Source organism: Emydura macquarii, unplaced genomic scaffold (genome assembly GCF_026122565.2).
Source record: "Emydura macquarii macquarii isolate MOO-44397 ecotype Brisbane River unplaced genomic scaffold, CSIRO-AGI_Emac_v2 contig_499, whole genome shotgun sequence".
NCBI lineage: Eukaryota > Metazoa > Chordata > Testudines > Chelidae > Emydura > Emydura macquarii.
Window position 1 is genome coordinate 9,211,438 of NW_027130636.1, and position 22,755 is coordinate 9,234,192.

The 22,755-nt window shown below is 40.4% G+C and overlaps 1 protein-coding gene across 1 annotated transcript in view; it reads right to left on the reverse strand.

Moving 5' to 3' along the window:
* The window catches only part of LOC137147116 (glypican-5-like), a 532,878-nt gene that overhangs the window by 497,635 nt on the left and 12,488 nt on the right, over positions 1–22,755 (reverse strand). Inside the window, exon 2 of the mRNA XM_067538902.1 lies at positions 3,436–3,597. Coding sequence (XP_067395003.1) covers positions 3,436–3,597 — 162 coding nt within the window. The remainder of the gene's footprint in view (positions 1–3,435; positions 3,598–22,755) is intronic.

Sequence of the window (22,755 nt, forward strand, 5' to 3'; positions counted from 1 at the left end):
ATTCTGATGACAGAGTGTCTGGTTCTTTTATCATTGTTGAATCTAATTGCTGGTGGTGCCTCTCATGATCCAACTGCCCAGCTGGCACCAGCCTACCAGCATCCATCCATCCCCAACATTACCAGGAAAGGTGTCTGTCAGACTTGTAGCCAAGGCCAAACGGGCCCTTTTCCTGTTCAAGTCAGGTATTACAGCAACAACACAATAGGCAGGAACTCGAACTAAGACATCTGCAGAATGTGAACGTTTGATTTATTATTAAGTGTTTGTACTAGTGCTAGTTTGCTAATATTGTAAAAATTAGAAGAAAAACAAAAAAGATTCAGCAGTAGTGCTAAAGCTGCCCATATGCATGAAATGGGAACTAATCCAAACATAACAAGTGTAATACCTTTCACTGAGTCTTATACACTAATTATTTTGTGAGACTCTGGCAGCTGTTAAAAATAGTCCTATTTCAGCATTGACTGCAGAATTATTTAAATATCTGTGTTGTGGTGTTTTTTGTTTTTTTTTAATTGAAAATAAAATGAAATCTCCTTTGTCCAAAATATACACAGCCTTTTGGGGTTCACATACATTTCAGAGAGAGTATTCAGATGAACCCTCTTCATATTGCCCTGCTCGCATCAAAATCCCCTCCAATCAAATATCCAAGCCTTCTCATTAACACACTTAGAACCCAGTTATGTTTTCATCTAAGTAAATGGAATTTAGCCTCTACTCAGCAAAATGAGAAACAACATTGTCAAAATGGGAGGGTTTTTAAAAATGCATCTATCATTTTAACCTAAAGCATCTCTTTAGGGTCCAATTCTCATGTGTGCTCAGCACTGCCCTAACTATTCTCCCATTGAAGTCCAACTCCCACTGACTCCACCAAGAGCAGAGTTAGGTCAGCACTGAGCCCATATTATAGTGTTAAGAATCACATACTCAAAGTGTGTATAATACAATGATTTTGACTTGTGGGAGTGCATGAAAGCATCTAAGGCTTATTTTTTCCCCCAATAGTAGGCAACAAGGCCTACTAGTGAGCTACCCTCTAAGAAGCGGAGATCTTCTAAAACATTCAAGAAAGCAAAGAAAATTGCACAAACAGACACCTTCAAAAAATAAGCAACTCTATATGCTCTGATATTGGCAACTTTATTGAATGATGTCCTATTGTCCCTACAGCCACCACGTCTAAGGAAGACCTGAGGCCCTTTAAAACTAGGTTTGTTGAAACTTTAAGCTGATTCATCTCTTTGCAGCCCTAACTTTTTAATAATAATGCAAAACAGCAGCAAACTAAAATGGACAAAAAGGACTGAACTAATTCAATACAAAGAACTCTTTCGGTAAGTGTCTCGTATCATAGCTCTTAGCAACAGAATGTTTATACAGTGTCAGATAAAGAAAGGAACTTAAGGCTTTTCTTTGCATAAAACCGAAGAACAAATGAAGCTCTCGGTGTAACAAAGCAAAGTTACATTTTCAAAAGTTCTCACCTAACCTAGACAGAAGATAGTCCATAACTTACAATAAACAACCTATTTGCCCATTTCTAGAAAACACTTGTAAATTTAAGCTACTTGAAATGTCCAAAGACTCTTTTCCCTCCCTCAGAAGGCTTCATCAGCATCAAGGAATAAAGCAGTTGGCTTGCCCTAAGAGGTTGATAGGTTAATCTATTCTGACCTTATCTTTATTCTGTAAGGATACTGAAAGATCACTTGAATCACTCACCAGCATTCAACAATGCTGATGAATTTCCCCGCTTTACCACAGTGCTGCTCAAAAGGACCTTGCTACCGGATTTTAAAGCAATGTGGGATACTGAAGCATTTCCCAAGACTAACTGTGAAATAAAACAAAATGCCATTTCTCTCATGCTGTCCCCTTCCTGCCCTCCAGCTTGTAACATCCAAAACCAAAAGCAAACTTTAAGTGTGTAATTTGACTGTCTTTTTAAGCTTTCAACATTTGTTATGGTCATACTTTAAGCTGGTGGTTTTCAACCTTTTTTCATTTGTAGACCTGTAAAAAATTTCAAAATGAGGTGTGGACCCCTTTGGAAGTTTCAGACATGGTCTCTTGACGCTCAGGGGTTTGTGGACCACCAGTTGAAAACCACTACTTTAAGCCATTTACTCATTTCTATTTATTTTAAATCATCTTTTTTTCCCCCAAAGGCAGCATCTAGACAAGAGATCTACAAATCTGCTGAGAACACCCAGTATGCACGGTGATGCTAATTCTATTAATCAAATGAATCTTGGTCTATTTTCCATATGGTAAGCTATTTTAAGGACTTAATCCTGCAAGGTGATGAGCACTCAGGCCCAGATACAACAAAGAATTTAAGTACAGACTTATTTTTAAACACAAGTAGTCCCCATCCAAATCAATGGGATCACTCACATGTTTAAAGTTAAGCATGTGCTTTGCTGGGCTGCTGGCAGAACGCTTAGCACTTTGCGGTATACAGTCCTATACAAGCATTTGATTTTCCTTAGTAATACTGTGACCAGAAGACACCAGCCCATATATAGCAATCTCCACATGAAAGACAGTTCCTACCTGTTGTTATTAAGATAACTGTCACTACCCTCAGAGGTTGGAGATTAATCTTACAAGTGTCTGTTCCTTCATGTATTCACATTTAACTGTGTGTTATGACTCTTCAAAAAGGAGTCAGGCTTCAAGTGACTCAATAGCTCGTGAACATTTTAAGGCATCAGTCAGATTAGAGTTCTCTCTCTGAAATGTATCAGTTTCAAAACAACAGGCTGGAACACAGCAACTCAGAACTCTGCAACTAGTGGATTTTAAAGACAGTGTTAGGATGACCAGATAGCAAGTGTGAAAAATCAGGATGGGAGTGGGGGGTAACAGGCACTCTAACATCAAGGAAGAAAAACATTTTATTCTACTTTCTGTGCCTCTACCTTCCTTGACGCTGAGTGGGAGGCACAAATGTTTCCAGTGTTGTTGCAGCCATATTGGTCCCTGGATATTAGAGAGGCAAGGTGGGTGAGGTAATATCTTTTACTGGATCAACATCTTGGCAGAGGCAGAGATCTTCTCAGATCTTAGTTCCTATCTGCCATTTGCGCCTTTGAAAATCCCAACTGAGTCTTTTTCAAGTCTAGAACATAGGCTCCCAGTTCAGTTAAACACTTAAACATTTGCTTAAATCCATTCCAAGATAGTAGAGAATTTAAGCATGTGCTTAAAGTAACACACATGCCCAAGTGCTCTCCTGAATAGGGATGTTTTCCTGAATCAAGACCTTAAAGTTCTGAGACACAAACAATGACTCAATGTCTAGCAGAAATGATAAAAACCCAAGAGAGAGAAGCTTGATGGCAACTGTAATAGCATCTATACACATTCTACAACATTAGCTGGCTTATTTTATGTGTTCATTAAGTTTCATGTGTTTCCTACCTTGAAAAGCTGTGATATGACCAACTATCATATATTTCAATTCAAAGTTCAAGGCCTGGATGTTCTGAGTCCTCTCTCTCCGAACAGCTGTCTGGTAGCTTTCTTCCATCTTTTTAGTGCAACAGGTTGGTGCTCTGTGCTGACAGATCTGCAAATCTGATTCTTTTGGGGGTAAAAAACAAAAACAGAAATAGAAGAATTAAAAAACTAGCTTCTAGATAAATACCATACAAGTCAAAGAAAATTATTTTCTTACATTCAAATTAACAACTTAGGTGGATGTCCTACAATAGGCAACACCTACCAAGAAAGAAATGTTGAAATTGAGTTAGCACTTGAAGGGCTCTCATTTATTATATTTTATGTCAGTATCAGCTAGATCTGGATAACTTCATAGTGTTGTGTGCTCCCACTCTGTGTCATATCACTGTTAAAAGCTTGTCACTCATTCCATCATTTGTCAATGCTGAGTGTCATGATGAAGTACTTTAAAAAAACCACACACACAGAAGAAGTAACAACAGCATAAAACAATAGGCACAAAATCACCTGAACTAAAATACTAAAAGACAAATCATGTTACAGGGATGTCCCTTAAACCCACTACATTTAAAGGAGCAGCATTTCCTCTAGAAAACATGGAACACAAAGTGTCAACTCAGAAGTGTGAAATGTTTGTGTCAGATTCTGCTAGGCTGCACTAGGAATTATGTGGAATATAGGTGCTACTGTAACAAAATAATAAGACCTGTTTTTAATCCCAGACTTATATTGAGGAGCCTCCTTACTAATAAAATAATAATTTGGGGGAGTTTTATTTAAATAAAATGTAACTTTAAATATTTAGGGCCAAATTCTGCCCTGCCTTAAAATGCAACAGAACTGAAGTCACATTTGCTTTGCAACCACAGAGAAAGCAACTCATTAGTTTTTATGTAAAAATAAAAGGTTCTTCTGGACGATACCGGTCTGATTTTTTTTTTTTTTTTCCATTTTATCCTTTTATGTGTTTTTATGCAAGTTGTGTATTCATGATTATGGAATTTGCACTATATACAGTCACGATGGATGTTCACAGGTTACATATTGTATTTTTTCATAGCGATAGCAGAGGCCATAAAGTTCAATATAAGGCATGATTGTAGAATAGAGATAAAAATATCTTTGTGATGATTCATAAAATGTATTTTGTCAGAGGAAAAGCAAGAGGCTATCAAAAAGAACAGAGAAAAGTTGAGTGAACACAAATAGAAAATACCAGTGTATAGAAAAAACATTTTAAAAAGAGAGAAGAATTTCCTCTCTCATGTATGCAATTTCTAAGCAAATTCAAAAGGTTAAGAAAGCTCCTAGAAGAAAAACTACCTGAAGTGAGTGGTTTTAGGAGTTTACAAAAAAAAAAAAAAAAAAAAAAAAAAAAAAGACAACATTTTCTTTCAATGTAAAAATAAAACTTCTGGATATCAGGCAAATCCTGAGTGTGACCATCTTTAGGAACTGTTGCACAATCTTCCTTCACAAAAAAACCTTTCTACCATAAAAATGACACTCGCATCACTGACTCCCCCTTTCTATTATTACCCCATAGCAAAAAAAAAAAAAAAAAAAAAAAAAAAAAAAAATTAAAAAAAAAATTTAAAAATTTATCCCAACCAGAGTTTTGACCTCAAAAGGGAGAAGTGCCAGAGACTCCATCAAGTCCATTAGGGACTTGGCTAGTGCGATTGATTTTACTTGGAAGGTGTGATAGATATGGCAATTTCCTGCATATCCTTAAGAGACTTTACTGAATTAAGATTAAGTACCTTTGGGCCCCACTGTATTAAATGCAAAGATTATGTAATACTGTGCGCCAGGATTGCATATAACCTCTCTAGGGGAGAGATGCAAAGTGAGGTCTGGGAGTTCAAAGGATTATATTGAAAATGTTCCAGATAAGAATGGATAATTGGGAAAATATGTGTGAAGTGGATTTCCTGGAGAATACCTAAGGAAAGATGAATGCAAAATTCCCCACATCTGGTTATGCAAAAACCCAGCATTTTGCAGCTGTGCAATGAGGACTGGATCACCTGTTCCTGAACACTGGAGATCAAAGGGTCGAGCTGTATAAAGAAACAGCTGAATTGCCCAGCCTGGGTTCTGGTTCTGACTTTGAGACAGTCATGAACATGTAGCTGGGGCAAAACCCGGTTGTAGGTTTGAAGGCCTGACACCTATCAGAGGCTCAGATTGGAGATGGGGTGACCTCTAGTAAACTTATTAGTATGTATGTAGGCTTTTATTGTCTTTAATAAGTTTTCATCTTAAGAATAAATGTGCTTGTATCAGCTTATCACTGTGGGCAACACACTGGTCACAGCCTCTAAAGAAAAAGCAAAGTGCAGATGAGCATTTAGGTAGTCTGACGTGGTGTGCACACCACAGTATAAATCTACAGAGATGTGCAGCCATAAAACCCCGGTCTGAAAGGAGTGAGATACCCAAGAGAGGTGGGGAGCCAGAAACCTACAGTGGGTGCCCTGAAAGGACCATGAAGGAGGAATACAGATGCAGTTGGCCTGAAATTTCACCAGAAGCACTTAGCTACTAAGTTGCTGGGCAGCAGGATTCCACCCTAAAATAGAAACCTTGAACATCTGCATTATTTGCAATACCTACATTGTTTTCGAAATATTAATATGGTTTAACTTTCAAACTACAGTAAGTGAATAAAAAGAAAGATTAAAAAAGATATAGGTCACTAACTACAATTAATAGATTGTTGGCTGGATTTTCAAAAGTGCCTAATGGTATGTCAACACTGCAAGAAAAAACCCAAACACCGAGTCCCAGTGCCTGGGTCAACTGACTCTGGCTTGAGCTGCAAGGCTAAAAATAGCAATATAAATGTTCCCACTCAGGCTGGAGCTCAGACTCTAAGACTCTCCGTCCCTCCCTTCCCCACCGGGCTTCAGAGCCGGGATTCCAGCCTGCGTGTGAACATCTACACCGCTAGTTTTAGCCCTGCAGCACAAGCCCCGCCAACATGAGTCAATTGACCTGGGCTCTGAGACTCGGCCCTGTGGGTTTTTCTTCACAGTCTAGACATACCCATTGTTGGTTAAATTCAAGTCAGAGGCAATAAGAATTTTGCTCCTAACTCATTTACACGCTTTTTGAAATTCCACATTGTGTAACTAATATTTGACCTATGACAAATTAACTAATGAATATGACCCCAATTCTCCAAGGAAATTTATTTGCACAGATTTCAAGTGGGTTATTCTGCATCTGAATCTCTTTGGAGAATCAAGCCCAGCAACAGTAATACTAGTTAGTATTTATATCTGTTTGGCTTTTACAGACTAATTAGTGCACTGTAACCTTGCATGGACATATAAATATGAAAAAAACATTAAATAGTGCACAGTATAGAGAAGCATATCTGGAGGAATACATGTTTGTATGCTGCTAATTTAAATTCAAAATCCATTGCATGACAACCATCATTTTAGAAAATACAGCTGTTTTCCACCCACATATACACATGCACATGGATTACATATATTTCATGGACAACATAACTAACTTGGCACTATGGGCCAATTCTTCATATTGATGCCAAGCAAATCGACTGTGCACACGGGTAAATGCAAGTAGGGTTGAAGAATAAGGAAAGGGTAATATTTTCCAAAGTATCTAAGTGACAGAGGAATAGAACTGCTTGGGAATTTTCCAACATTTTTCAACAGAAAATACTGGTTCATTGAAACCAAAACTGTTTCCAGGAAAGAACTGGTTTTGATGATTCATTCAATTTGAAAAGACATTTGGAAAAAAAAGTTTTGAAACTGTGAAATAAGTCATTATGGCATTTTTCAAACTGAAAAGTTTTGTTTTTTGGTTTGAAATGAAATTTTATGGTTTACGCTAAAAAGGTAAAATAAATTTAAAAAGTTGAAATTGAAATGAAAAGCTTGGGAATTATTGAAATTAAACATTTTAATTGACTGGATCCAAAATGTTTCGGGAATTATCAATTTGCAAAAAAAATTTTTAAAGATTTTGACTTTTTGAACTAATTTGGGATGGGAACATTTTTCAAAGTCTCAAAAATTCTTGTGGGACAAGAAAAGTGTTTCTTGCCTAGCTCTAGTTACAAGCATGAGGGCTTGTCCATACAAACGCTTAGTTTGCAGCAAGCTGGAGTATAAATGTACCCTGCAGTAGCTGCCGCACACTAAGCATCCATGTAGAGCCTGCATTAAAAGTTCAATAGTGGCTTTAATCTCCTCCCACTTCAAAGTGGAGTAGATCAAAAAACAGAACTTTTAGTGCACAGAAGAGGGTCCATGCAGATAGTTAATGCGCAGCAAGCTAGTATGGGGTAGATTTACATCCCCACTTATCGCGCACTAAGTGTTTGTATAGACAAGCCTTAAGACTCATTGAAAGTCAATAGGACTTAGGTTTCTATGTGACCAAGTCACTTTTAAAAATAGGATTTAGGCTCTTTTGGAAATTGTACCTAATAGCCATAGCTCCAAGCTGTTGTTACTCAGGATGCTGAACACTTCTCCTTAGTTTCCCTAGCCCCTCCACCCAAAGGCATTCTGAACTTCTGCTCTGAGAGCCCCTGAAGAGCTCAGATTCACAGTATATAGAGTTTGGGAACTAAAGCCCCTTATTGCCAGCTCAGTGCTCAGCTGGTAAAACAGAAACATGGTAATTCTGTAGGTTATGCACCTTGCAGGCCCATGCAAAGGGCCAGAGGATTTGAATCAAAGCAGCTACCTGGAAGAATCTATGTCTCGTTAAGAAAGCTTTAAGAAAGCTGCAGGAAGCCTCAAGGGAAGCTGCTTTCATGAAACTCTTTGGATGAATAGTTCAGGAGGCTGATGATTGTGTCTGCTGATTCAGAACCGAAAGGATATAAAAGACATTCTTAAAAAGAAACAGCACAAAGACCCTGAAAGTTAAGAACTTGATTTAATACTCTTGTGTTCTACAAGATCAAGAAAACAAGCCTTAGTCTCCTAATGATACTTTCAAGTCAGTATTGTTATCATATTGTGAGCTTGGCAGCTTTCTTTTATTTAGTATTAGCCTGGGGGTAGAACCTTTTACCCAAAAGAACTTTAATAGAACCTTTCTTTGCTCTACATTCCTGGGTACTGAGATTAATTAGAGATGATTAGCACTGGGTTGAAGTCTTCAATAATGCTGGAAAGATGATAATAACTTCATCCCATTACATCTTAATGCAAAACACAGTCTCCATCAATAAGGCATGGGGTAGAGTTGGGGGAGGGGGTGACTGAGTGGCAAACTGCAATAATGCTGCTGAGGCAGGTTCTGGAATACATCTCAGATTTCAGCCAGGGGTGCTGTGCAGTTGACTTACTAAATACAGCAACTGGTTCTGTTTGATAAGGACATCACAACACATGACTGTTCCTAGAGCTGAGGTGGCTAAACTTCCCTTATGAAAATCTCCTCCAAGTACATCTTGAACAATCACCACGATAAAGACATTCATTTAAAATTACAGATGTAAAGAAAGAAGAAAATTGATCAGTAACATCATTTCAGGCAGAGGCTAATTATGGTAAATTTCAACCCCAAATAGGAATGTTTTGGACAGTTTTGAGCATGGGAAACCAAAGGCTCCTCTTGGATATTTTTCTGCAATCTTAAAAATATTTCACATGCACAAATGTGCAAATGCTATTGTAAAATACACCCTGAGAGCAGCAGATTAAAGCTCGATGGCCAGATCCGCAGCTGGTGTAAATCAACATATCTTTATTGAAGCCAGTGGAGCTGCTTTGAGGACTTGGACCAAAGACCAGCTGAAGTCAAAGAGAGCTTTGCCACTGACATCAGCAGAACCAGTATTTAGAGGTATATGCACAAGTCCCCAAATGCTAAAAAAAAGGCTGGGAGTTAGGAATGAAATCCCCATGAAACTAAATCAAAACACACCCCCTCTGAAAGGTAAATAAATATTCATTTTGATGCACAGAAGTTTAACCACACAACTTTCATTAACATCATCAGAAGAGAAATGGCCAGTGCTCTGCGACGTTTTCAGACACCCAAGGGTAATACAAAAGCCATGTTCTGAAGACAAGAGCCGGACCCTCAGTTGGTGTAAACTAACCTAGCTCTCCTGATTTAAATGGAGATAGGCCAATGTACACAAGCTGAAGCTTGGACCTATTGTTTTCATGGTATAAAGTATAAAGTATCCCTGTGCTGGCACTATCAAAAAGCCAGCTCAGTATAATCTCTCTGTTTCTCTATATTTTGACAGCTTTTTAAACAGTATTTCCACAAACAAAAACCTGAAACCTGACTTCACTTTCTCTGCTTCTCCTCCTGCATCCGAAGGAAGAAGCACAGCGGAGGCCTTGCCAGCCCCACTGCGGGGAACCAGCACCACAACACTGCTAAACACAGGTGAAGCAATCACAGGGTAAGGTAAACCGAGGTAGCCTAACCAAGTGAGTTATCAACCTTTCCAGACTACTGTACCCCTTTCAGGAGGCTGATTTGTCTTGTGTACCCTAAGTTTCACCTCACGTAAAAACTACTTGCTTACAAAATCAGATATAAAAATACAGAAGTGTCTCAGCACACTGTTACTGAAAAATTTCTTCCTTTCTCATTTTTACCATATATTATAAAATAAATTGTAACCCTTAGGTTGAGAAACACTGCTAGAATATAGAGAGCTGTACAAACAAGTCATTGTATGAAATTTTAGTTTGTATTCTGACTTTGCTAGTACTTTTCATGTAGCCTGTTATAAAACTAGGCAAATATCTAGATGAGTTGACATATACCCTGGAAGACCTCTGTGTACCCCCAAGGGTATGTTGCCCCTGGTTGAGAACCAGTGGCCTAACCCATGCGAGTGCGATCACATTGGTTTGCTGTCACACCCCATGTCCACACTGGTGCTGGATCTGGCCATGACAAGCAATACAGGCATCTGGGCATGTATCCCAAGATGTATAGCACCATAATATACTATGCCACTCTACGCTCACATTTGCAGGTGTGGTGGGACAATGTGGCTGCTCACATTGGGAATTGTGGGAGGAAATGGTCCAGGCTTGCAAAAGTCATTTCCTGGCAGGACCCCAGCTAGCATGCTGTTCTGTGCCCTACGTATGGATCCCGCCCACCTCAATAACCTACCTCTTCCCCATTCTCCTTCCTGCCCCTCACAGGCCGGTGGTGGTAAGGGTAGGGCCAGTCTGCCTCTAAAAGCCAGTTATAGTCCACTTCCAGAGCTTATGGGAAGAGATAGGAAGATTATCAGGTCTCAACTGGTGTGACTGCACATCTTCACACATACCTTGTGGTAGCAATACACATTAACAGCTACCTCTGAGTCTGTGCTATAGGCTATAGCTCAGGGAGTGGTGGCAATTTTGCTATGTAGCATGGACAGAGGTGTGTAGATGTGTGAACATGGAGCATTTTAAAGGCAAACCCATGGCTGAGTCTGAGTTAAGTATGCAGTGAAGACAAGCTCCAAGACCACTACCTGCCTCCAAACATTATAACATACCCTTAAAAGGGGGGGGAGAGGCTCCCTATTTGTAATCCCACTTCTCACTACCCTAGAATGAAGCATTACCAGGCTTTGTCCCTTCCCAGAGCACACCAACAGCATGGGTAAGGCAAAAATTTACCATACCTGGGGCAAAGTCATGGGGTCACCCACCAGTTAGAGCACCCCATAGCTCCCACAGGTGAGTAAGCCAAGTTTCTGCCTCACTAGTGTCCCTTCTAAATGTTCAAGGGTTCCCTTCTTCTTTTGGAGACTTGGCCCCCCAGCCAGGTTGCACACCGTTGCACCTCTTTCAGGATACCGAAGTCCCACGTCCAAAATACATAAAAGTCAACCACTACTCTCACTATCTTCAGGCCTTCCTTCCTGGGCTCTGGAGCCTTCAGGGCTTCCCCTGGGGTTCCCAAACATAAACCGCTCACTCAATACTAACTCAGATATTTGCCATTCTGAATAACTCCCCACCAAAGTCCTGTTCCTATTCCTTCCAGGGCCCTATTTTGGGTTGCCACAGCAAGAATCTCTCAGTTCCTTGTTGGCTCTTTTTTCAGGCTCAGTTCCACGTCCTCCTCCTCTCTCCCCTCAGACTTCACAGGCTTTCTACTGCCACTCAGGTCTCCCTTTTCCCAGCCTGCCTGGCTGTTCCATCCTGAGGACTTCCTCCTTTACCAAAGTCCCTCTTTTCCAGGTGTACCAGAAACACCCCTTTCCCAGGTGCTGCAAGGCTGTCCTAACAAAGAATTGCTCCATTTCATTAATCCTTTCCTGGGTCCTGTTCCTTTTCACCTAAACTCCCCTGAGGGAGGCCGAGGACCCTGAACCAGCCCCTGTGACAGGCTGCACCCCAAACACAACTCACCATAACCAAGTCCCTTGGGGAGTGAAGCAGTCCTGTCACTCTCTGTAGATCCATTACATCACGAAATCACTACTGCTGCTGATTAGGCAACCACACCTGCCAGTCTGCCCCAGGCATCTCGTATCATACCATATTCTCAAAAATAAAACCAGGATGCTTTTGTGGAGGTATTTTTTAGGGCTGTGAAACCATCATACAAAATACAAAAGCACATTAAAAAAAGCAGCTGTGCACTAGTAGTGTCACAGCTTATTACGAAATATGGAACAAGTGACATTGACAATCACTATGAGCAATCAAACAGCTTTGATAGCATCTATATTGATTTGACTTTTTGCTTCACTCCAAACCCCATTTTCGCACTGAATGCTCGTTCCACCGGACAGTTTGTTTTCGGTAAACACAGAACAAATTCCACCCATATAACAAAATGCCTAGAACAACATTCTGTATTTATAAAACCTGGGATATTTCAGGTGTCCTGGAAAAAATTCTTGGGATACCATATGAAAATTGGGAGTGTCCCACATAAAACCAGGATGCATGGTCAATTTAGTCATAACAATAACAAACAGGAAATGCTAACCAACCAAAAGGTAATGCCAGCCAATCTACAAACAGCTACCTCTGATGGCCCCAAACCATCCCTCACCGTAAGATTTCAGTCTTATGATGATCAACAAGATCTGAAGTCAGTAAACCTTTGCCCTCCATGAGATGCTTGACCTGGCCTGCATCACAGAAACCTGGCTGGCTGATGCCAAGGATTGATGTTAGCATGCTGTCTTTTTCCTCCTTCCCTGCCACCTCCCAGCCCCAAATATTCATCACACACACACACAGACTCGAGGAGAACAAATCTGGAGGTGGAGAGATCAGCCCATTCTTTCAGGCTCAACTGTAGGGAAAGCTCACTTGAATCAAAACCCTTAAGTATTTGTATTGTGGTAGGACCTACAAGCCAACCAGGTCCAGGATCCATTGTGAGAGGTACTGTACACACATACAGAAAATGACAGTCCCTGCCTCAAAAGTTATAAATCTGAGGAGTACACCTGCCAGGTGGAGGAGAGAAGCAAGTGGAAATACTTTTGCAATCTTGGTAGACTCTTCTATGAGCTTTAAAGATTCGTATAACTTTCAACCCCAAGTACTCAAAAATCATAAATCAGGACAGCCCAAAAATATCAGATTGGCTGAAAAATCATGAGGTTTCTTTTAAAAAATATAAAAAATTTGGGTTAGTTTTATTTGCCTTCTGATTTTTGAGGCCTTATTCATGTTTTCAAGCTTTCCTCCACAAAAGATAAAAACATACATTTTAAAAACATGAATGCTGAAATGTTCATGTAATCACATAACTCCAGCAGCTGGGGCTCTCTAAAAAAACAAACAGCAAATATCAGACTCACTCAAATTGCAAAAGTTGGCAACACTAAACTTTTTAAAGGATTTTAACAATATTTTTGAAGAAACAGGGCACACAAAGTAAATTAAGCCTGTCTAGTGGCATGTCTGCATTATCTAACAGTTACTACTTGACTTACCAATGTTTAAAATGCATACAATTATTTCTGGGAGGATCATTTGTGTCACAACTAATCAGGGAACTCAACAGCCTTTACAACAGATTAATTATAGGAGAACTTTGCTCATTTGCAGTAATGAGCAGAAAATCCATTGTGGATTACTGTTAGCATAACGGACCTGATCCTATAAACTTTCACACGTGAGCAGAGTAGAGGATAAATTAATGGTTGTTGGAGTAGGGCACAACATCCCCTCTTCTGCTAAAGCAGTGGGGGGAGAGGTCTAATCTGCCTGCTTCCCCCCATGGATCTGATCATCTGCCTTCTCCTTGACCAGTACAGAGAGCTCCCAGATCTGTTTCAACATACTCCCACCACTGTGCCAGAGCAATCCCTATATTAACCCTATCAATATGCAGATTACATAAACTATGTTAAAAGAACATTATTAAGTTTGCAAAAGCCAGCATTCAAGAGTTAAGAAACGCCAGAATTAAGGTTTCCTATGCCAATAAGGTGCCCTTGTGCATATAAATTATCACAGTCTGTAAGGATATGATCACATACTAGTTTTTCCACAGGACCCATCACATTCCATATGACATTAATTCTGGAATTTTCTAACTTTTGAGCACTTGACTTCACAAACTTAACTTTCTCCTAATGGAGGTTTTTGGGTGTGATTTCTTCTGTTTTCTAAAAAGCTTCAAAACTGACAAAAAAATTCCATCATCATATGGGATCTTGACCCTCACATTGGTCAGCAGGAGAGCTGGAATCTTTGTATCCACACCACAGTTCTCCATTGCTTCAGGAAACAGGGTAGCTGATAGCAGTAAAAGGCTGTTATCTTCTGTGTGGATATGCCACTAGAGGGGGATGGAGACACATTTGCCCAGCAGGTTACACCGTTATTTGCAGACAGCAAAGGAATGCTGAGACTCAGGAATAATGGGTTCAATATAGAGATATGTGTTCTAGTGGTTACAGACCCTTCTGCCCTTCTTCCCCCCCCCAGTCCCTCCCTGTTCTTTCTGCTCCCCATCTTATGACCCTTTCCCCAGCCCTGCTTCCTCTGCTTCCAAACTTCTCTCCCCCCCCCCCATTCCCTGGTGTTCTGCCCCCCTCTGCTCACACCCATTCTCCTCTCTGTGCTCCACAGTCCCCACCCCAACCAGGTGTCTATCCTCCCCCTTCAATCATCAGCCCTCTCCATGCCAGTGATTGTTCCTCGTCCTCCTCCACGCTGGGTAGGTGCCAGGAGGATGAACATTGTGAGGACAGAAGAGAGTTTCCCTGCTTTTGGTTCCTGTGCCTGGCGCCACAGCAAACAAGAGGAGCAATTGCAGGGAGAGTCTGGCTCAGTCCCTGCTCTGTGGGGATAGCACACTTGTAGCCCAGCCAGCACATCGAAGCTGCAGCCAGAAGGAGAGTGCACAGTACAGATGGAAACTTCAGAGAATTTCACTGCCAACCTCTAACAAGTCTCTACTGTATCTGTGAGAACTGAGATTTTTCAGAAATTTATAACATGGCCAAATGTTCACATGGATGGCAAAAAGGTACATCCTTAACATCAGGGCCATCCCCGGCCACAGTTCAAGTCCCTTCTCCGAGGCATGGAACAACTATAGTTATTCTTTGAAATGGTTTGCAAGAACTTTTTTCACATGGGCAAAACAATGGATTTTTCCTTAGCTTTATCTCACACGGATGAATCATTTTTGCTGAAATTCCCACATTTCTTCCCTCCCCACTCCCCCAAAAACTAAACAAAACAAAAAACAAAACCCACACAGCCTGCGGCAGACACCTGGCATAGAAAATCTCACAGTGAACGGCTAATGTTTGATGATGTCATAAGCATCTGAAAAGAGGATTTTATAATGGAAAGGGTGGGACAGCCTTAAATATAGGTGGTGCTGCCTACAAATGGAGTCAAAGGATTTTCATTCAAGTGAGTTTCCCTACTTTTGAGCCTGAGAGGGAATGGCAGGGCTAGTCCACCTCCAGATTTGTCCTCCCAGAAACTGGTGGTGAATAGCTTAATCCTGGCTAGAGGAGATGAGCTAACTCCTGGCCTGTGGTGTCAATCAGCCAAATTTTTGTGGGGCAGAGCAATTCAAGCGACTCATCAGTGAGAAAATTGGGGATGGTGAAGGGCTTACCAACCCCAGAGCTCATGTGACTTTGATGGAGTTACTCTCGCTGAGGAGTAGGCCCCCATACATATGAGCATTGCAACAGAAGTCATGTGCAAAGTGAGTAGAAAAAGCAGCATGTTATTTATTGTAATACTAAAATGTTGTTTCTTAACTTTTCCATAACATTTATCATGGGACAAATTCCCAGAATTGTGACAGATCAACTGAAAAAGTCTAGTATCATTGTTGCTTCTCTATGTCCCTCTGTATCTGCAGCATGCCAGAAATGCTATCCTTTGATGTCTTTAAAAAGCACACACACTATTTCTTACAGCAGCACAATAAATCTCTCTCTCTTTGCTTTTCAGGACCACAGTCAACTAAAGGCATTGTATTTCCTCTCTCCATTGTGGGAAGCATATCATTCTCACAAAACTTTGAGCTACAGTGCACCAAGAAAAGTGCCACATGAAATATATGCAGTGGAAATTCTAAACTGAAGCGCTGATATGTCTATCTCCATGGATTAGTGTTTACAGCAGAATTGAAGCTGTGATTTTTAAATGAAGGAAGTAGATTTCTAGCCCCTCTACTTGCAAAGAAAAACCTCAAGTGCAAATCAATACAAGCCTGTCTTTCTAGTGCTGCAGGGAGACAAAATGAAATAGCTCCGAGAGGTGTGAACTGCCTCATTCATCTCAACTCCGAAGCCAAATGATAATTCAGATGTTAACACTAACTGCTTTTCCAGTGACAGACAATCATTTCAGTAGGCTCTACCTGCTAATAGCTTCACTCACTGTGGTAGGATTAATTTGAGGGGCAGAAGGTGGGAAAATTTCCAAAATACACATAAATTAAAAGTTCTATCATAGATGTGATTCTTTTTTCTCCTTTTGGCCCACAGCGTAAGAGTCTATGAGAAGAGTCCGGGCTAAAAGGGAGGTGAACACAGAAGATGATTCTAAAGCAACTGGAAGATCTTTGGGGTGGGATTGGAAGCTTTTGGGGGAGGGGGTGACCTCCAGTGTGAAAGGAAAGATTTTAAGGAAGTGTGGAAGAAAAGGTAAAGTTCACTGAAGTTAACTCTAAGGGTAGGATTTTCAAAATTAGCTAGTGATTTTGGGTGCCTCGATTTTTGATGAAATCTTAAAGGGGCATAATATACAGAAAATGATGTGCATCTGCTTTCTGAAAATCAGGCCCCTTTAAAGGGATCAAGTTTGACACCCAATATTTGAGACACCCAAAATCAAACTGCTTTTGAAGATCTTGGCCATTTGTTATTTGAAGCTAATCACCAAATAGACATATAATGCATTGAATAGTTAAATTAATTTATTAGTGTTTTCATCAATATTTTGAATAATGTAGTTTAAAAAAATCCAGATTTCCCAAAATTGTTCATCAAATTCCAGGGGTCTTGTTTGGTTGGTTGGTTAGTTAGTTTCTTTGGAGGCGGGGAAGGAGGAGGAAATTCTGCAAAATCTGGGAAAATGTCCACAGATTTCCAATGACCCTATTCAGGACCTTTCTATGCCAATAACATTAGCAATCCCACAGAACTGAACTAAAATCCACAGCTGATTACAAACAAGTTTCAAAGATTCTGTATGTGGCTGATGCTGAAGATGCGTTGATCATGCCCCTGTAACTACTTACAATAGCGGGTAACAATGACCCAGTGTAGCCAACTTTCTGGGCTCGGTTTACCACTGTGTTACTCCAGTTTTAGGCCAGTGTAATTCCATCAAGATCAGATGGAATGACTGATGTATAACTAGAGTAATGCAGTGGTGAACTGGGCCCACTGTGTCTAAGATGATAAACCCACAGCTGACAAAAGGAGTGAACAAACAGCCAAAGATGCATACCGTTTATTCATTATTCATGAGTTTATTCATCATTCATATCATCGCAACTCTTAAGAGCCCCAGCTGAGGACTAGGACCCCCTGTGCTAGGTGCTTTACAAACACAGAACAAAAAGACGGTCCCTGCTCCAAAGCATCTACAGTCTAAGTGGAGTTGATTGGCGATTAATGACCATATAAAATGGCTACGCAATACATAAATAAATGCTTGCAAATGTTGTCTCAGCAATTTGGCATGACATCTTAATCTACATCTTAGAGTAGAGTGCTGGTAAATGAAGAGTACAAATTATAGAGTAGAGTGTCTTGCTCTTGGTTGTGCTATGTTGAAAGATGCTATACAATTGAAAAATACTATTGCGTAAGCAAAACCATAACATTTTCTACAACTATCATGAACTCCTGCCTGGAAACACCAATTAACAGCCTTGGTAGACATTTATAATAGACTTATCAACTTGCTTCTGAGAGTCCTCTCTGTACAACCATCAGTTCTCATGACTACTGCTCAGTTGCCTCTGTGCTATATCAATTGTATGAGCCACATGTCATACAAAGGATAGGAGGAAGGCATGTCCTTATCTTCTGAGTTTTGGAAGCACAGGTCCTAACCCAACATGTGAGGAAGTCAATGGAAAGACTCATTGACTTCCATATTCATGAGTCATTATATCAGACCCATAATTCTGCTGCTAGCTATATATAATTCTGAAATGTGGAACCATAGGAAAGAGATAATTTCAGGCCACTATGACCCTGACTTTGAGGGGTGTGGATCAGGTTGTTAATGTGGATCAGAACATCAGAGTCCTGAATACCCACTGGGCAGACCATAGGCATGCAGAATCCAAATGGCCGTTAAGAGATCTGCTAAGAATAATGATTCTGTCTCTCTTTGGTCACTTCACAGATACAATGCAAGACAGTCATCTACATGCTTCCACAGAGTTAATTGGGATTTCAGTTGCAGGAAACCCATTAAAGTCAGTGGGAGGTCACATAAGATACAGGATTGGCGGAGACCTTGTGAGACAAGTCCAGTCCCCCACTATCACAAGGAACCTTATTATAGAATCCTGTTCATAAATGTATCAAGCTATGTCTTAAAATTAGCTAGGTTATTTGCCCACCACTCGCTATTGAGAGGTTGTTCTAGATCCTCTGATGCTTAGAAATATTCTTCTAATTTCCAGCCTACATTTATTCAAGGCCAGTTTATAACCATGTGTTCTTATGCTAGCATTGTCCTTTAGTTTAAATAGCTACTCTCCCTCTCTGGTGTTTATCCCCTGATGTATTTGCCGAGAGCAATGATATCGCCTCTCAGCCTTCACTTTGTTAGGCTAAACAAACCAAACTCCTTTAGTCTCCTCAGTAAGATACGCTAAGACACCAGGCAGATTTGCAGGCTTTGGGGCTAGTGGTTAGTTTTCATCTGAACTCATTTCAAGTTGTCCAAGAAACAATATGGTCCCATTAGAAGACTGTATTCCACATGAGGCGAAGATTAAGTGACAACACTTCCACTTTTACCGGGGGTGTTCTTTGAATGTGTGACATCAGCAAAGGAAGGAGATCTGTGCCCTTTCCCTTCCCCACTGCTTTCTCTTTTCTTTCCTCTATCCACCTTGACCATTGATAATAGTTTGGTTGTTCTGGATACAAACTAGCATTTTATTCAAGACTGTTGCAATGAGAACAGAGAAATTATTCACTGGGTAAGAGAAAATCCACAGTGAAATGACATCAGAAGAGGTCTCTTACCTATTTCCTAAGGTCAGGGCTAGGGATAGCCAGCATGGGATCATCACAGATAATTGTATCTGCTGTAGCTTTCCTGCCCCTACTGGATGAGTTTAGCAGTAGGTTCTATTTCCGAAGAGATTAAGTCTGCTGAGGTGTTTTGAATTAAGAGAATGGATTCTAAAACAGATGTTCCCACCCCAAGAATTGAAGACAAGAAGGGCTCTGTGGGACAGTTCCAAAAGTCTTCACACTGTGATTACAGATCAGAAAAATGTGGAGTCTAACATGGAAACCTGTGAAGCACTTTTAAGTGTGCTGATGGAAAAGACCACACTACCCTCAGGCAAGTCACAAAGTCTCTGTGCCTCGGTTCCTCATCTATAAAATGAGGATAATATTTCCTCTCTCCTATATTTTATCTGTTTTGACTATGTAGATTGCCAGCAATTCAGAGCTGAGGCTGTCTTTTATTGGGTGTGTCTGTACACTGTCTAGCACAATGAGGACCTGAGGCATTATATACATAAATAATTTATAATAATAAGCCATGCTTCTCTCACCTGAGACACCAGAACAAGACACCACTCACAGTACATTGTGCTGATTTTGGATCATCCGGTCTCCTTTGCTCCTCCATGAACTAGCCAACAACATTGACATTTACATTATTGTGATGATGCTTCAGGGTTAACACACCACAGAGATGGATGGAATAGTTCACACCTTTCAGTGCTGTTGTTTCAAGCTGGCTGTAGACTCAGGCAGAGAATGATGTATTGGTTACACTGTATTCCCATTTAGGAGGTATCATCACAGCTATGAAGGCTAGAAGGTTGTGTTTGAAATGGCAGCCGAGTACAAGATGGCAGCATCTAGAAAAGCATTCCAACTTGCCAAATTGACATATATTGACCTAATTCCACCTCTGCTATTGATCTAAGATATCAGCATCTGTGATACTATCCCCAGAATGAACTTTTGGATTCTTGTCTAAATCAACAGCCCTTTTAAAAGAAAGGATATTAGCATTTAAACTATTTTCTCCCCAGAGGGGCTATTTCTGTGAAAGAGGGATACAGAGAATGGTAGGTCAGTGTTGAGTGACTGAAGAATATACCAAAAGTTTTAAACTCACAAATAGGTGCAGTCAAGTCACAGTTTTGGGAAGGCATATTTTTATATTTCCTGACTTATCTAGGGCAACCCAGTTTAGGAAGGGAAATTTTGATTTATTGAATCTTGAATCCATACAGCTTGAAAGCGAGGAGGCAATATTTTAGCCTACTAAACTCTGAACTGCTCTGAATGGCAATAAATAGATTATCTTAGACTTCAACAAAACTTAAGACCTTTTACAACTCCAACATCTAGCACTCCTGAGAACATTAATTTGTAGACACTCCTTTGATTGGTTCATTTGAAGACAACGATCTTTAACAATTCTTACCTTCCAGAGTTCTGCTCCATTTCTTTGCTATATTCTCTCACCTTCAGACTTATTATAGAGCTCTTCTAGGTTGTCCATATAAATGTAACGTAGCTCCAACACCATGTATCACTCTAGTGGCTGGCAATCTTTATGTGAGGTTGCTCCATTTGGGATACATTCTGACTCACCCTGCGCAGGTGTGCAGTGGAGAGGGAACACCTCTACTACTAATCCTTAGCTCAGCCAGACAAAAATTCCACTTATTTGCTGAGCACTGGGGGGGGGGGGGAAGAATCAGTTGGCAGCGCACGTGTACCTGAGGCAGTATGGCCACGCTAGCTTTCATTTTTGAAAGCGGGGAAAGAAAGGTTGCTCCACAGATTGGGGCACTAACCTCAGAGATGGGAGACCTGGATTCAGTTACCTGCTGTACCCCAGGCTTCCTGTATGACCTTGGGAAAATCACTTAAGACAGATCCTCACTAGGGACTAGGCACCTAAATACTTTTGAGGATCTGGGCCTTAAGGATCTAAGGCACACTGAGACTAATCTGTGAAATCAGGATACATACATTTCTCTGCTTCATGGGGATGTTGCGAGGATAAAGTGGCATTCAGATACTACTGTGACGAGGACCTGAGATGGAACAGGATGGCATCAGGTGCCAAAATACAGAGGGGAGCATATTCAGCATCTTGTAAGCCAGCAGTAAGTAGTGGTGTTGTTAAGTTTGCTCCACTGAAGCACTGACACATTATGTCTCAGGCCACTTCCATACCCCTGTAGCACGCCAGCTCCATGTTATCGCCCTGCTCTTCTCACTAGCTCCGCTGCAAAAGGGACGTGTCTGCATTTGGTCATTTGTAAATAGATTTTCTAATGTAGTCTTCCTCTTCTCTTTCATTGTATTGCAAACAGCAGATTAAAGTGGTTTGGGAAGATTTTGTTTTGCTTTAATAAATCTAGTATACCATTTTTGTATATGATTATATACCCCATCTCCAATGTTAAAATGCATAAAGAAAAGAAAATTTTAGTCTAATATTAGACTTCATCAAAAGACTTAGGACCTGATCCTCAGCTAGTGTAAATTAACATAGCTCCGTTGATTTCAAGGGCCTTAAAGTTGTAATTTTCTAATCACACTTCCTTTTTACCAGATTACCCTCCTTTTACAGACACCTACCAGCAGGAATGTATATGGCAAACAGTTCTGGAGATTGACTTCACTGGATCTACACTGATGTACATCTAGTGAGGATCTGGCTCTTAAACTTCCTCGAGTGTAGCATTTTTGTTTCACATCACAGAGCTTGTTCATTTAACTCCATATTTACGGAGAACAAAGAAAAGACTGTGCCAATGTCCTGCTACTTAGACTTGAACAAAGTGGAAGTGAACGTTGTAGATGTAAAAGAAGTCCTTTTCAAAAGGAAAATGACTTTGTCCGAGTCCCTCGGCACTATGTGCATGGATGGTTTGCAACAGAACAAAAAAAAATGCTGGCCTTGCACATCACCCATGTCAGAGATTAGAGCACTTGAAAACCCTTAGGAGTTCAATCACTTTCTGGGACCTGAAAGGCTCTCTCAGGCAACGTCTAGCTTCTTTATGCTGCTTTGATGTGCACCTAAGAGTGATAAATCTTAATATGCAAGTATGTGTGAGGTTTTTATATGGAAATAACCCTACTGGATATTAACCAGAAAACCTCGCTAGACTCTACCCTTATTAATATGAGCCAAGATCTTTCAAAACTGGGTTTAGACTCCTGGGTCCTTATTTTGTGGCTTGAATTTCCAAAGTGATGGACACCCGACAACTCCTGCATAGGTTTCCTATTAACAGCATCATATTAATATTTATACCTACTGATTCTCTGGATATCCTCTATCACTCTGCATCCATGATAAACCAGTACTTACTTAAATAAAAAGGGATCGCAGAAGTTAGGGAATTTGTGAGAATTTGATCCATTTCTTGTGCATAGTACACAAACCGTCTTTTCTAATTGCAGATATGGATGTGTAAAACATAAGCTTTATTCTCCTCCTCACTATGCACACTTACCCCCCCAGCAGCATTAATGAGAATTATGCATGCGTAATGAGTGGAGAATAAACCCTTCATGAATAGGGCCCTTGTTGATATAATGAATACATTTAACCATTC